Here is a 14,489-nt window from a genome sequence, read left to right as displayed (position 1 = left end):
GTCCCACCTTCAGTAGCTCTCCCATCTAATGCACGTGTCCCACCTTCAGTAGCTCTCCCATCTAATGCACGTGTCCCACCTTCAGTAGCTCTCCCATCTAATGCACGTGTCCCACCTTCAGTAGCTCTCCCATCTAATGCACATGTCCCACCTTTAGTATCTCTCCCATCTAATGCACATGTCCCACCTTCAGTAGCTCTCCCATCTAATGCTTGTGTCCCACCTTCAGTATCTCTCCCATCTAATGCACGTGTCCCACCTTCAGTATCTCTCCCATCTAATGCACGTGTCCCACCTTCAGTATCTCTCCCATCCAATGCACGTGTCCCACCTTCAGTATCTCTCCCATCCAATGCACGTGTCCCACCTTCAGTATCTCTCTCATCTAATGCACGTGTCCCACCTTCAGTAGCTCTCCCATCTAATGCACGTGTCCCACCTTCAGTATCTCTCCCATCTAATGCACGTGTCCCACCTTCAGTATCTCTCCCATCTAATGCACGTGTCCCACCTTCAGTATCTCTCCCATCTAATGCACGTGTCCCACCTTCAGTATCTCTCACATCTAATGCACGTGTCCCACCTTCAGTATCTCTCTCATCTAATGCACGTGTCCCACCTTCAGTATCTCTCCCATCTAATGCACGTGTCCCACCTTCCACAGTTCTGTGGTTAATGAAATCATTAGGAAAAGCTCAATATTGAATTCAATGGATTGTATATTACATATATATTTAATGGGATTTTGTCAGTAATCCTGTGTTAGGATCAGTGGTACTAATAACATGGGAGAACCGTTGCAGTGATAAATTATTTGCAGGAACAGGCTTACGGTTGAATCCAGCGCTGTTGCTTCTGATGCGATGTACTGCACATTGCGGGGATGTATCATCGCGCAGCCTGCTAGACACATGATAACGGCATTGCAGAAACAAATCTGGATTATTTTCAGTATTTCCCTTCCTTTGCCTGTGAATATTTTCAAGGGCATACTGGGTGACAGGGAATCTATTGGAGGCGTACAGTAACTAGCCTATTCAGCCAGGATCAGTGACATCACAGGTTGAAGCATGTTGGGTATCAGTGATGTCACTGACTAGATCCTGGGGAATTGGTAAGCTGGGGAGTTGCTCCACTTCTCCACATGCAAGTGGCAGTGCCAGTGTCTTTATGTGAAATCCTGCCAGCACCCTCTAGCCCCGGCCCTGTCTCTCTGACCACACACAGGTGCGCTGGGCCCAGAGATAAACCGCTTACTACATACTGTATACAGACAGAGATTATTATTAGGAGGCAGGATAAACTGCAGCTGTTTGTTCCAGGCACCTGGTCTGGACCCGTTCCCTGCAGTTAGTCAGCTGTGCCGGGGGCGCTGTATATGCAGTGCCACCTTGTGTCACCTTTATAGCTGCAGGCAGTGTTCTGGCAATCCATGCTGTACACTGCCAGATCAATGCCGTATGGCAGCAGCTAAAATACTAATCTCTGTACGGCGCTGCGGAATGTGTGTGCACTATATATACCAGTATATCCGCGCTGTCCTGCAAAAATCGTGCGGGCGCAGTGACTCCCTGCTATCCCCGGATGCTAGGGGTAATTCAGACCTGATCGCTAGCAGGCGATTTTTGTACTGCTGCGATCAGATAGCCGCCACCCATAGGGGAGTGTATTTTAGCTGTGCAAGTGTGCGATCACATGTGTAGCAGAGCTGTACACACAGATCTTTTGCAGTCTCTGCGCAGCCCAGGACTTACTCAGCCGCTGCGATCACATCAGCCTGTCCGGGACCGGAATTGACGTCGGACACCCGCCCTGAAAACGCTTGGACACGCCTGCGTTTTTCCAAACACTCCCTGACAACGGTCAGTTGCCACCTACAAACGCCTTCTTCCTGTCAATCTCCTTGCAATTGCCGTGCGAATGGATTCTTTGCACAAACCCGTTGCTGAGCGGCAATCCTCTTTGTACCTGTGTGATGCGCCTGCGCATTACGGTGCATACGCATGCGCAGTTCTGACCTGATCACAGCGCTGCAGAAAACGCTAGCGAGCGATCAGGTCTGAATTACCCCCGCTGTCGGATGAGAGATGCGGAGAGTGTGACGCTTACTTGGAGTGACAGCTGAGCCACGTCACCTGACAGATTGGGGAGGCCGGATTGGCTGTCATCTGACACAGGGAACAGATGGTGGGATGCCCTGTGTTCACAGCTACTCTGTCCCAAGTGTGTATATATATATATATATATATATATAATTTTTTCAATAACTATTTTTATATTTAGAGATGGGCAGGAAGGGACTGCAGTGCTCCTTCTCCCGCTCTGTGGGGGTCTGAGCAGCCCCCGTGTCTCTGCATGCCACTTTCTGGTCTTATGGAGGGGCACCCCCAATCCTGTTTGCTGGCTCCGGTGGTCCTGACTCTGCAGTTCAGGAGAAAGGATCCCCGGTGACTAAATCCTGTTGTGTGGCTGCGGTAGTAGAATGTACTCGTGTAATTATAGTGAGAGGGATGTTATGTAATGATCACTAGCGGTCCTAGTAATTACTGCACAGACAAATGGTCCAGGGAGGGAGGAGGGGAGGAGGAGGAGGGGGGATTATGCGTGCGACAGGAGAAGCTGGAGAACCAGCACCATGCAAAGTGTCAGCCTTGCTGCACACCCCCCATCCAGCGTCACAGAGCTCCTGTGCAACTTGTGGTCCTCCTGTCCCCTTCTCTGCACGGCCCCCTGCATCCCCCCCCACTCAGGAGCAGCGTGCCTGGATAGCAGGAATGCCAGTTCTGGCTCAGCTTCCCACATCCCTCTCCATTCTGCACATGCTCAGCCCGGACTGTCAGCAGAGGAGCCGTGTTCTCTAGCACTGCTGGGGGAGAGAGGACAAGAGGGGGACACACGTACACTGACAATCAGGCCCGGCTCTCATCTCATCATTCTCCAATATGTCCTGCAGCACAGACAGCTGTGAGCACTGCGATGTGACCTCCGCTTTATCCTTTCTGCACTGATGAAAGGGTGCAGGCTTGTCTGGTAAGCAGAGACACTTTCCGCCTCGCTGGTACATGGTCACCCCATCTCCGGATAAGTGACCCCCATCTGTTTTGGATATGGGCTCAGGGAAGTTGGCTCCCGGTTACTCGTTTTCTGCAGCCCTTACAGAGAGTGTTCGCTGCAGGAGCGCGGCTGTCAGGAGCGTATCCATGGAGTGAAGAGACGCAGGGATCCCTGCTCCTGGGATGAACGCAGGATGGCTTGCAGGTTTCTCATCCTCTCTCTCCGTCCCCTCCTAGCGCAGTAGTCTCACATGTTCCCACCATTCCCTGTGTACAGTCTGCATGGTTATAGTATGTGGTGTAGTATTGCTGTCCTCCTCTACTGCTAGTACAACTGTCATATAGGCCTAGAGCAAGTTGCCCTGGTATATAACGCAGTGTTGTATTCTGTTCTCTTATTCCTATTTCCTACAGCCACTAATTACTGTGCCCAAACAAGCTGGGCGATGCCAGACAGCAGCACATAGTGCCCAGTAATGTCTGACACAATGGGGGGAATTCAATTGTTTGAAAAGTAAATAGGGGGAAAAAAACCAGACACCCAACCGACTTTTCAAACTATTGAATTCCCCCCAATGTGTAGTGAGTGCATGCGGTGAGATTTGGGTGCTGTAGAACTAGCAGTAACTCCAACCATCCTCCCTCAGGGGAAATACTGCACTCACCGGACCGTCACGGTCCCACTTCATGTCCGTGCGTGGTTCTGACACCCGGGCCTGCTGCTCGGGGCGGCCCCTGTCTTGGTGAATGGGAACGATGATTTAACCGCTGAGTAAGAGACATCTGCATTTGATGAGTGATTTTTCGGCTGTTCCCTCTGTCAGGTCTGTTATCACTACCTAATAACCGGGAGAGCTTCACAAATATGTGATGATAAGGGGACACGGGGGTCACCGCATGGGTCAGGCACAAACCCGTATTTCATGAACAATAGGCAATGACTCCTCTATTATCAGCATCTTTCACCTTGAGGTAGGTCTGAAGAGCTTGCTCTCCAGGATCTAAGTACATACGCTGCTGTAGGACGATACTTCCCATTATATCACTTTGATGAGTAGGGACCAGAAGTCCTGTGATAACCTCAACTATGCTTCCATTTACTACTGCAGCGGGACAGGGCATGGGGTGCTGTCCGGTTACAGGGGTGCAGCTGGTACCACCCATGTGCCATACAGGACGTGTGGCATACAGTAAGAGCTGCTGGATGCCATCTGTAGTCAGAGCCTATAATCCTCTTAGCATTTATCTTCCTTTCCATCCTCCCTCAGACCACCAGGATTAATATCCTCACTCAAACTCCCATTTTCCTGGGATTTATGCCTTAACTCTGCCTTGTCGTTGTCATAGAACCCAGATGTACCCCCCCAAACACTGGCTCCTTCATCTCCCAGCAGGGCCATGTTTTCTGCAACCGTTATGTTGTGTTCTGCTATGTGCGCTCTGTAGATGTAATGCGCCCCCGTCTCCCCCACTTTCCAGGGCAACTCGGCGTAAGCCAGGAACTTCCCACAGCAAATGAGTTTAGGGATTAAAGCATTAGGTTGTTGTACAGATGATGTCTACCTTGTCCCCTGGGCAATTAACATGCCAGTACGTAACCATAACACGTGCATATGTGGCGCAGGCAGGCGTTATCCTCCCTGGCACTCTGCACCAGCCTGGACTTACTACAAGGTCCAAATACTACCGCTGTCCCCAGAAGCCTGTCTTTTTGCGATCTCAGACTCCCCATCATTTTTATAACCCTTTTAGTGCATATGGTACTCGCTTTATAGAGCATGTGACCCTTCCTGTCGAGCGTTAACATTATTTTGTCTGTGCAGCATGCAGTACTGTAGTACTATGGTTGTGTTCATTAATAGACGTACAGTAGTACAATATGGTGCAGGAGAAAGCTCTTAGAAAAGTTTGGACAAACTACAAGTTCTTATTCATGCTTTAACCGGCGTCGTGTACATTTAACCCCCGTGTGCACGAGCCCTAATAGGCCCAACACACTGGCCGACAATCCTCAAAGATATGAACGATCTCGTTCATTACTGAACGAAATACCGTTCATATCTTTGAGTGTGGAGTCACCAGCGATGAACGATGCGCGGCCCCGCGCTCGTTCATCGCTGGTGCCCCGTCGGCTGTGCATGCAGGCCAATATATGGACGATCTCGTCCATATTTGCCTGCACTTCTATGGAGCCGTGTGACGGGGGAGTGAAGAAATTTCACTCCCACTGTCACTGCCCCCCCCCCCCCCCCGCCGCCGGGTCGCCCGCCGACGGGCAGCTCGGCGGCGGATCGGTCAATGTGTAGGGCCCTTTAGTGACACACAGTCAGGCTTCCGTTCTTTTGTAAATGATGAATGGATTTAAAGGGCTTCATTTTTTTTCTTGTGCGCTGAAATAGGTTGCAGAGATTGTCTTTTAGTGGTGGATAAATTATGTGTGAATTGGTGCGGTCATCTGTCGCACTTATGGTAGCTCTGAACTCGCAGATTTTTGTGCACAGCCCCCTAGAGGTCCGTAGTAAAAACTGCCATCACAGGGCAGTAGGGGAATGAGCTGATGTGCCCCGCAATAGCAGTTTGCCCCACTCGCTCCTAATTGATTTAACCTCATGGGATTTCATCATTATTATTATGTTCTGTGAGTATTTGTTTCTCCTATTGCACGGCGTGCCTGTCCCCTTGGGACTGTACGCTGTTGGACTGTTCACTTTATCCTGATCATGGGCTGCACGGATGGTGTAGTGGTTAGCATTACCGCCTCACAGAGCTGGGGTCTTAGGGTATGTATTTGGCTCCCAATAAAATTAACCTTAGGGTGAATGTGTGTGCGTGTACATGTGGTAGGGAATATAGAGTGTAAGCTCCACTGGGGAAGGGACTGATGTGAATGGGCAAGTATTCTCTGTACAGCGCTGCGGAATATGTGTGCGCTATATAGATAACTGGTAATAAATAAATGCGGATGGTAAGAAGTAAATCAGAGGCAATGCTATATGGCTGCCTGTAAAAAAGATACATAAATAATTCCACTGAGAAAATTATTTTAAGCCTATAATTATCCTAAATCTTGTGGATCTTTACCTCCAGAATCCCTGCAGCTGCTATAAGGGTAATCCTTATTAACAGACAATGAGACAGACATGTGCACCTCTTATGTATGTATAAATGTATATATGTCATTTATAGAACAAATATACTTAAGTCGCACAAAGGGCTCAATTCCGGATGATTTTTTTTCTCGTTAAAAATCAGGAAACGAGCGATTCCGCAAAGGGTTAACTGAGGAGATAACGCAATTATCTTCTACGTTAAACCCCTCTCGCTGAGTGTCGCACGGTGAGGATCAAGCCATTGACCTCTATAGTCCGTTAACGTTTTGTGCTGTTCAGCAAGCATCAAAATGTTCCAGTTCCAGAGAAAAGATGATTTTTTATATAATGCCATCTCAGAATGGCGTTATATGAAGAAAATCCTTACCATAGGTGTGCGCAGGGGGGGTTCCTGGTGCGCACAGGCACCCCCTAATGTCTGGCACCCTGATCTCACATGCCTGATGCAGCGATCGCCGAGCAAGCTGATTACTGTCCCCTCTGCTCTGCACCCTATCAGGACTGTATTACTGACCTGACGCCTGGGTTAATCAAGGGTGCCACTGCCACTGGCTTTCAAACTCCCAGCTCCACCTCCATGTACAAAAACAGTATGATGTGATGTGATTACCCGCCACATCCACCACATGCCCACCTCTCTCCTTCTATGCCATGCCAACGCCAGCCACTGATGAGGAGCAGCATGCAGCCAGTGTTCCTCTTAGGAAGACAAATTCAATACTGGCAGGCGGTCGGCAGCAACATTGACACTTCACTCGTTTTTCCAGCAGCAGCAGTACTAGTCTGCGACTGTCAGTGTCAATGAGTGGCTGACTTGTAAGTAAGCTGCTGCAGCTTGCAGAGGAAAGAGAGGGGGAGCCAGACCAGGCTGAGGAGGAGCAGTGTAATTGCAGTGAGTGCCATCAGGGGTGTTTGCTTGGTGCACACCACAACATCTGACAATGTATCTGCTTTATTAGGATTGGTACAAGGGTGGACATTTTATATTGTGTTGACCGTCAATAGATGGTGCTAGACATGCCCAAAAGGCGGTGCTAGACACACCCCTCCGACGGTGCACCCCCTAATAAAATGTGCTGCGCACGCCTATGATCCTTACACTTCACAAACTGCAGGTGCAGAGGGAAAGTTTCCCGTCAGTCCCTGCGCCGTCCCTGTCTCCTTCCCTGCGGGGTGACGAGCGGCACGTCTACGTCCAGCTTCAGCCTCCCAATAGTGTCTAAATGATTCAAATGTGTTCACATGCTTTATATTAGCCTGTATACATTTATATTTATGTGGTTTTATATATAACGTTTATATCTAAGATTTATAAATAAAACCATTTAAATGTATATAGACTAATATACAGCCTATGTACACATTTTAATAAATGTGGACACTATTGGGAGGCTGGAGCTGGACGTACACCGCAGGGAAGGAGAGACTATTCGCATTACTCAGTCAAAGGAAGACTTAGGGGATCATTCCGAGTTGCTCGCTAGCTACTTTTTGCACTGCTGTGATCAGCTAGTCGCCGCCTACAGGGGAGTGTATTTTCGCTTTGCAAGTGTGCGATCGCATGTGCAGCCGAGCGGTACAAAAAAGTTTTGTGCAGTTTCTGAGTAGGTTTGAACTTACTCAGCCGCTGCGATCACTTCATCCTGTTCGTATCCGGAATTGACGTCAGACACCCGCCCTGCAAACGCTTGGTCACGCCTGCGTTTTTCCAAACACTCCCAGAAAACGGTCAGTTGCCACCCACAAACGCCCTCTTCCTGTCAATCTCCTTGCGAACGCCCGTGCGAATGGATTCTTCGTTAAATCCATCGATTAGCAATGATCCGCTTTGTACCCGTACGACGCGCCTGCGCATTGCGGTGCTTGCGCAGTTTTGACCTGATCGTACCGCCCTAAAAAAAACCTAGCTTGAGATCAGGTCGGATTGACCCCCTTAGTCTGCGCACAATGAGAAATAGAAGGCTTTGTTTTCTGAATTCTGAAGCCTTCTTGATCTTCGCAGGAACAACGTGTTACCGCAGCCGCTGTTCCATCAACGTTATTTAGTGAATAGCTGCAAAAGAAAAAATATTGTGTCGATATTGTGATTTTTTTTTTTCCTGAATTTAGCCCTAAGCCATAATGATTGGTAAGACAGATGGTAGAAGTGCATCTATCTGAGAAGTATCACATACTAATACAGAACTTATTTAATCTTAGACATAACATTTATCCCGACCAAACTGTGATTATCACACACATCCTGTCTGAATTATAGCGTGCTGCCATTAATGCTCAGCTGCGCTTGGAGAGGTGGGACAGGGAAGGGGCACCAAAGATGGATGCCTTGCCTGGTACGCCCATGGGTGGGATGAAAAATAGATAGACCTTATGGTCATGTAAGGGTCTTGCTTCTACCCTTTGTTTGCTGCAACTTCCCCATTGTGTGTAGTCTTTTTTAGGTGTTGTCTGTTTTATCCATGGTAACCTATGTAACGTGCCCAAAATGGCTGCCTGGTCTGGTTCCTTTTTCGTGTGTTGGATATATAACCTGTACAATTTATTTCCCAATATGGCTGCACCAACCCTGCGTTAAGTTCCCTGTGGCCATTCTGCTCATTATTTTTCTGTTTTCTTCTCGCTGTAATACACAACCTCTGTGCTGCGTCTTAGAGGCTTATAAAGCGACTTTGAGTCCTGCTCGAGGAAAGTACTATATATAAGTAATATTATTGTTATTATTGAACAGAAAAGTTATACAATTTGTGGCAAAACAGTTTTCTTAGTTTCAGCGTAATTCTTCTGCAACATTTCCCATACTCCCGCGGTGCTGTATAATGTTTCGCTGCCTGTTCCATACTCACTGCAGTTTGCACCGCTTGGGTCTGTTTTTCATGCAATAAATAACTTTATTTCACTGTAATTAGTATATTCTTCCCAGTGAGATCAAATACTTGTCTGTATGAATGAGGGTGATGTGTGATCATTGGGGGTAATTCCAAGTTGATCGCAGCAGGATTTTTGATAGCAATTGGGCAAAACCATGTGCACTGCAGGGGAGGCAGATATAACATGTGCAGAGAGAGTTAGATTTGGGTGGGTTATTTTATTTCTGTGCAGGGTAAATACTGGCTGCTTTGTTTTTACACTGCAAATTAGATTGCAGATTGAACACACCCCACCCAAATCTAACTCTCTCTGCACATGTTATATCTGCCTCCCCTGCAGTGCACATGGTTTTGCCCAATTGCTAACAAAAATCCTGCTGCGATCAACTTGGAATTACCCCCATTGTTAGTAAGACTGTACGATAAGTGCATACGGAAGTGGTGGCACACCTCCAGGTGACTTAACTGTGTTGCCTTGTGCACATCTTCACATGTGTATAACCCTGCGTAAAACCAACACAAATCTGTGCCCTGTTATACAAATGCAGCTGAAAGACGGGCAAATAAATCCGTGTATAAACAGGGCACTGGGGGGCCAGATGCTCAGGTGTGGCTGTATCTTCTCAAATAAAATCATTGGGAAATATGGGAGGCCGCAGAGCGGAACTGCGCAGTGCAAAGGGGGACGTACGAGCCCCGGCATCAGTCCTGGGTAATTAGTACCCCCCCCTTGCATCCCTAAATATAAAGTTTATGAGATGAGGTCACATACAAACCTATATGTAGAAATCTACATTACAGTGTGTGGTCGCCCACAGCGCTGCAGTCAGGACATTGGCCCTCATTCCGAGTTGTTCGCTCGCAAGCTGCTTTTAGCAGCTTTACACACGCTAAGCCGCCGCCTACTGGGAGTGAATCTTAGCTTCTTAAAATTGCGAACGAAAGATTCTCAAAATTGCGATTACACACCTCTTAGCAGTTTCTGAGTAGCTCCAGACTTACTCTGTCACTGCGATCAGTTCAGTGCTTGTCGTTCCTGGTTTGACGTCACAAACACACCCAGCGTTCGCCCAGACACTCCTCCGTTTCATCAGCCACTCCCGCGTTTTTCTCAGAAACGGTAGCGTTTTTTCACACACTCCCATAAAACGGCCAGTTTCCGCCCAGAAACACCCACTTCCTGTCAATCACACTACGATCACCAGAACGAAAAAAAAACCGTGAGTAAAATTCCTAACTGCATAGCAAATTTACTTGGCGCAGTCGCAGTGCGGACATTGCGCATGCGCTCTAAGAGGAAAATCGCTGCGATGCGAAAAAATTTACAGAGCGAACAACTCGGAATGACCACCATTGCCCCATAGGGGCTGATTGTCTGTCAGACAATGCAGTATCCGCGCGTCTTTTGGCGGCTATACAGATGCCGCTACTTGCCCTTCCCTGGTGTAGAGCCTTGCCTCTGCATGTGCCAGGGCTGAGACGCCCGCTGTCAGCGTCTTTAGATGTTAGGATACCGCTTGGTGCGCACAACCATGGATCGTGCTTTCAAAGCTTGCACCAGCCCTTGCTAGAGTCAGAGGACGGCCTCCAGAGTTTGCTCTAAGTTCAGAGACATTCCCGTAAGACGAACCATCTCTATGCATCCCTAGAGCCACCTCCCGGTCATCACCCCAGAGGAACGCTCCGTACATTTCTGAGCCCGCTCTTCTGTAACTCTGCTGCAGCCCTGTGCGCTCAGGCCTCTGGACACATGCACAGTGACACTTAGACACGTGCAGACATGGCTACTGCGTGTGACTCCGGTACGTACTGCCGTGCAGACGGAGCGTCCTGTGCAGAGCCGGATTAAGCCTTGGGGGTGCCTGGGGAACTTAAGACAAGGGGGCCCCTGGTGGAAGGTGGGGGATGTATATTAGATTGTGCATACCTCCCAACATGTCCCATTCCAGGAGGGACAAAATGCTCTCTACCTGGACTTCTCACTTAATATATGATTGGCGTCACCTGTGTTGAACTTTTTAATAGATAAGAAAGGTGTTTCACCACAGGTGATTGCAATCATAACTTAATATAGCATGTTATACCTCCAGGAGTGGGTCAGATTGGGATGTATGGATTGTGTATATTAAATGTAATCAAATGGGGTATATTAGATTTAAACTAATAGTTGAATAATGCCTGGATACTGTTTATAGCTCCACCTAATTGAGAGACAACTATTTTATAAAGTTTTCTTGCAGTGGAACAAAGACAACTTAAACAACTATAGAATAAATTATAGATTTTTTTTTCTATCACATGCAAGAATAGCAGCAGACTCTGTACTACTTACACACTGGTACAGGGCTCAGGAGGACTTTGCATGTGTGTGTCTCTCTCTAGACCCTCATTAGATAACAGGTTACATAGGACCCAGACACCCAGGCAGGGAGGAGGAGAAGCTGGGATCCCTGTGTCACTTACAACTCTCTCTACCCTCCTATCTCTCCTCTGGTTGGAAAGCTCAATCAGTAGCTCATAAAACCTGATACTCTGTCTGCAATGCATACTGCCCTGCTCGCATTCTATACTGCCCTGCTCGCATTCTATATCGCCCTGCTCGCATTCTATATTGCCCTGCTCGCATTCTATACTGCCCTGCTAGCATTCTATACTGCCCTGCTCGCATTCTATATCGCCCTGCTCGCATTCTATATTGCCCTGCTCGCATTCTATATTGCCCTGCTCGCATTCTATACTGCCCTGCTCGCATTCTATATTGCCCTGCTCGCATTCTATACTGCCCTGCTCGCATTCTATATTGCCCTGCTCGCATTCTATACTGCCCTGCTCGCATTCTATACTGCCCTGCTCGCATTCTATACTGCCCTGCTCGCATTCTATATCGCCCTGCTCGCATTCTATATTGCCCTGCTCGCATTCTATACTGCCCTGCTCGCATTCTATACTGCCCTGCTCGCATTCTATATCGTCCCTGCTCGCATTCTATACTGCCCTGCTCGCATTCTATACTGCCCTGCTCGCATTCTATACTGCCCTGCTCGCATTCTATATCGCCCTGCTCGCATTCTATACTGCCCTGCTCGCATTCTATACTGCCCTGCTCGCATTCTATACTGCCCTGCTCGCATTCTATACTGCCCTGCTCGCATTCTATATTGCCCTGCTCGCATTCTATATTGCCCTGCTCGCATTCTGGCTGTCTTGTTCTGCTACTGCGTGAGAGGGAAAGCTAGCGATGTCGGTGTGCTCTGGCTGGGGGGCCCCCTGACAAAGGGGGGGCCTGGGGTATTGTATGCCCTGCGACTCCCCCCTTAATCTGGCTATGGTCCCGTGAGGTGGGTGGAATGCCACCAGTAAGAAGCAGCTTTGTGCAGTGTTACAGGTTACACTTGTTACTCTGCTGACCGCTCTGATTTATCATAGTGATGCCAGGTGATTTGTTCCACTTGTGTCGGAGATTTGTGTCGTATAAAAGAAGGTATTAACGTCTGTCCGCACACAATTCAAGAACATTAAATATGCTCCAGAGACTTGCTGATGAGTTCCTTTCTGTAAACACACTGTATATGAGCATTTTCCAGTCGTACAATGCGTCTGCCTTACATATAGAGTGATGTATGCCGCTAACAGGCAGTGGAGAATAAGCATTGTAGATATGACATGTTAGAATAAAAAGATAGACATTGGAGATGACATTTACCTCTTATACATCTGATGTTTAATGTTGGAAATGTACCGAAACTGTCACCTACTGTACGTTGATTGAGCTTTAAATGGCTAATTTGTAAGTGTTTGAGATAAACAATTGGTCATTGCCATTATTGGGACACACCAAGGGTTAGGAAGCCATTATTGAGAGATCCCAAGGGTCAGGGGCCATTATTGAGGTACACAAAGGGTTAGGATGCCACTGTAGAGTAACTAAAATGTTCAGGGGGCCATTATTTAGGGATACCAAGGGTTAGGAAGCCATTATTGATGGATCCCAAGGGTCAGGGGCCATTATTGAGACACACCAAGGGTCAGGGGCCATTATTGAGGCACACAAAGGGGTTAGGATGCCACTGTAGAGGAACTCAAATGTTCAGGGGGCCATTATTTAGGGATACCAAGGGTTAGGAAGTCATTAGTGAGAGACCTTAAGGGGCCGTTGTTGAAGGCCGTTGTTGAAGGATCCCAAGGATTCGGAGACCACTGTAGATGAACTCAAAGGGACATTTGTAAGGGAGTCAAAGGGACTGGGGGATTCCTGCTGTTTTAGCAGGGCGCCGCGCCCTGCCCGTTTTTTAGCAGGCAAAACCCGCCCTGCCCCTTTTGCGGCACCCTGGTAGAACAGCCACCCCCTTCCTGCCCTCCCGGCGTGTATAGATGCCGTGCGCATGCACGCGGCATCCATTCACGCATTGGGAGAGAGCTGGGAGAAGCCCAGCACCGACGGAGGTGCTGGGCACACCCCCAACAGTGACGTCGCCGGCCACAGACGCTCTCTATAGTAGCGTCTGTGGGCCGCCCCGCCCCTAAATTGACGTAGGCGTGGCCACACCCCTGTTTCGGGCGCGCCCGCGGCTTCGCCGTGCGCGCGCACATATGCCCCCGGAGTCCGGCGCCATGCCCCTTTTCACTCCTAGAGTGAACACTAGGACATTATTGGGACACTGCAAGGGTCAGGGTTGCATTATTGATGACCCCAAGGGTCAGGGGTGCATTTTTGAGGGGACTCAAGCATCAGGAACAATTAATGAGGAAACATCGAGTGTCAGTCACCTATTGATAAGGTGCATCAAGAGTTAGGGGGGCTATTATTGAGGAAATGCCTTATACCATAAAGGACAAGGGGTAATTATTGAGAATGTACAACAAGGATCAGTGGGTCATTATTGACTCGACCCATAGGTACAGGCTACCATTAGTGAATGTAACCCATGAGTCTGGGTGAGGGGGCATTATTGAGTGTACCCCAGGGGTCAATGAGACATTAATTATTATAGTTATAAGAACTTAGATGACGTGCCAAGGAAATAATTTCTGTGACAATACTAAAAGCTTCTAATACAGAAACTGTAACATAATGGGAAAGATTCCAATCGACTCAGGGGTCTATTAATATAGAGTGTAAGCCTGCGAGCAGGGCCTTCCTACCTCTGACTGTTTGTTATCACACAGTTTGTTATATCATTGTTATTTCCAATTGTAAAGCGCAACGGAATTTGCTGCGCTATATAAGAAACTGTTAATAAATAAATAAATAAATAAATTTAATAAAGATTAAATAAAGATATTAATAAAGATGAAAAATGAATTGTTAATTGTCACTATACATCGCATGGTTCCGATGCGATGTATACTGTAGCTGTGATAAGTAGCAATTCATTTATAGTCATCCTTCCAGCGAAGCAATACAGTATATCGGGCTCCAGCGACGCTCTCTTCTCCAGCGGTGCTCCTCTGCGGTCTTG

The 14,489-nt window shown here is 48.0% G+C and overlaps 1 protein-coding gene across 7 annotated transcripts in view; it reads left to right on the top strand.

Moving 5' to 3' along the window:
* GRAMD1B (GRAM domain containing 1B) overlaps positions 1-14,489 on the top strand; it is a 662,311-nt gene that overhangs the window by 261,431 nt on the left and 386,391 nt on the right. Inside the window, exon 1 of one of the 7 annotated variants that reach the window (XM_063943814.1) lies at positions 2,653-3,258. The exons of the other annotated variants lie outside the window; for them this stretch is intronic. Coding sequence (XP_063799884.1) covers positions 3,248-3,258 — 11 coding nt within the window. The 5' untranslated portion in view covers positions 2,653-3,247. Of the gene's footprint in view, positions 1-2,652; positions 3,259-14,489 lie in introns of those variants that run through there. 7 annotated transcript variants of the gene reach the window in all.

This window comes from Pseudophryne corroboree, chromosome 10 (genome assembly GCF_028390025.1).
Source record: "Pseudophryne corroboree isolate aPseCor3 chromosome 10, aPseCor3.hap2, whole genome shotgun sequence".
In the NCBI taxonomy this organism is placed as follows: domain Eukaryota; kingdom Metazoa; phylum Chordata; class Amphibia; order Anura; family Myobatrachidae; genus Pseudophryne; species Pseudophryne corroboree.
This window is presented reverse-complemented; position numbering and strand designations above follow the sequence as displayed.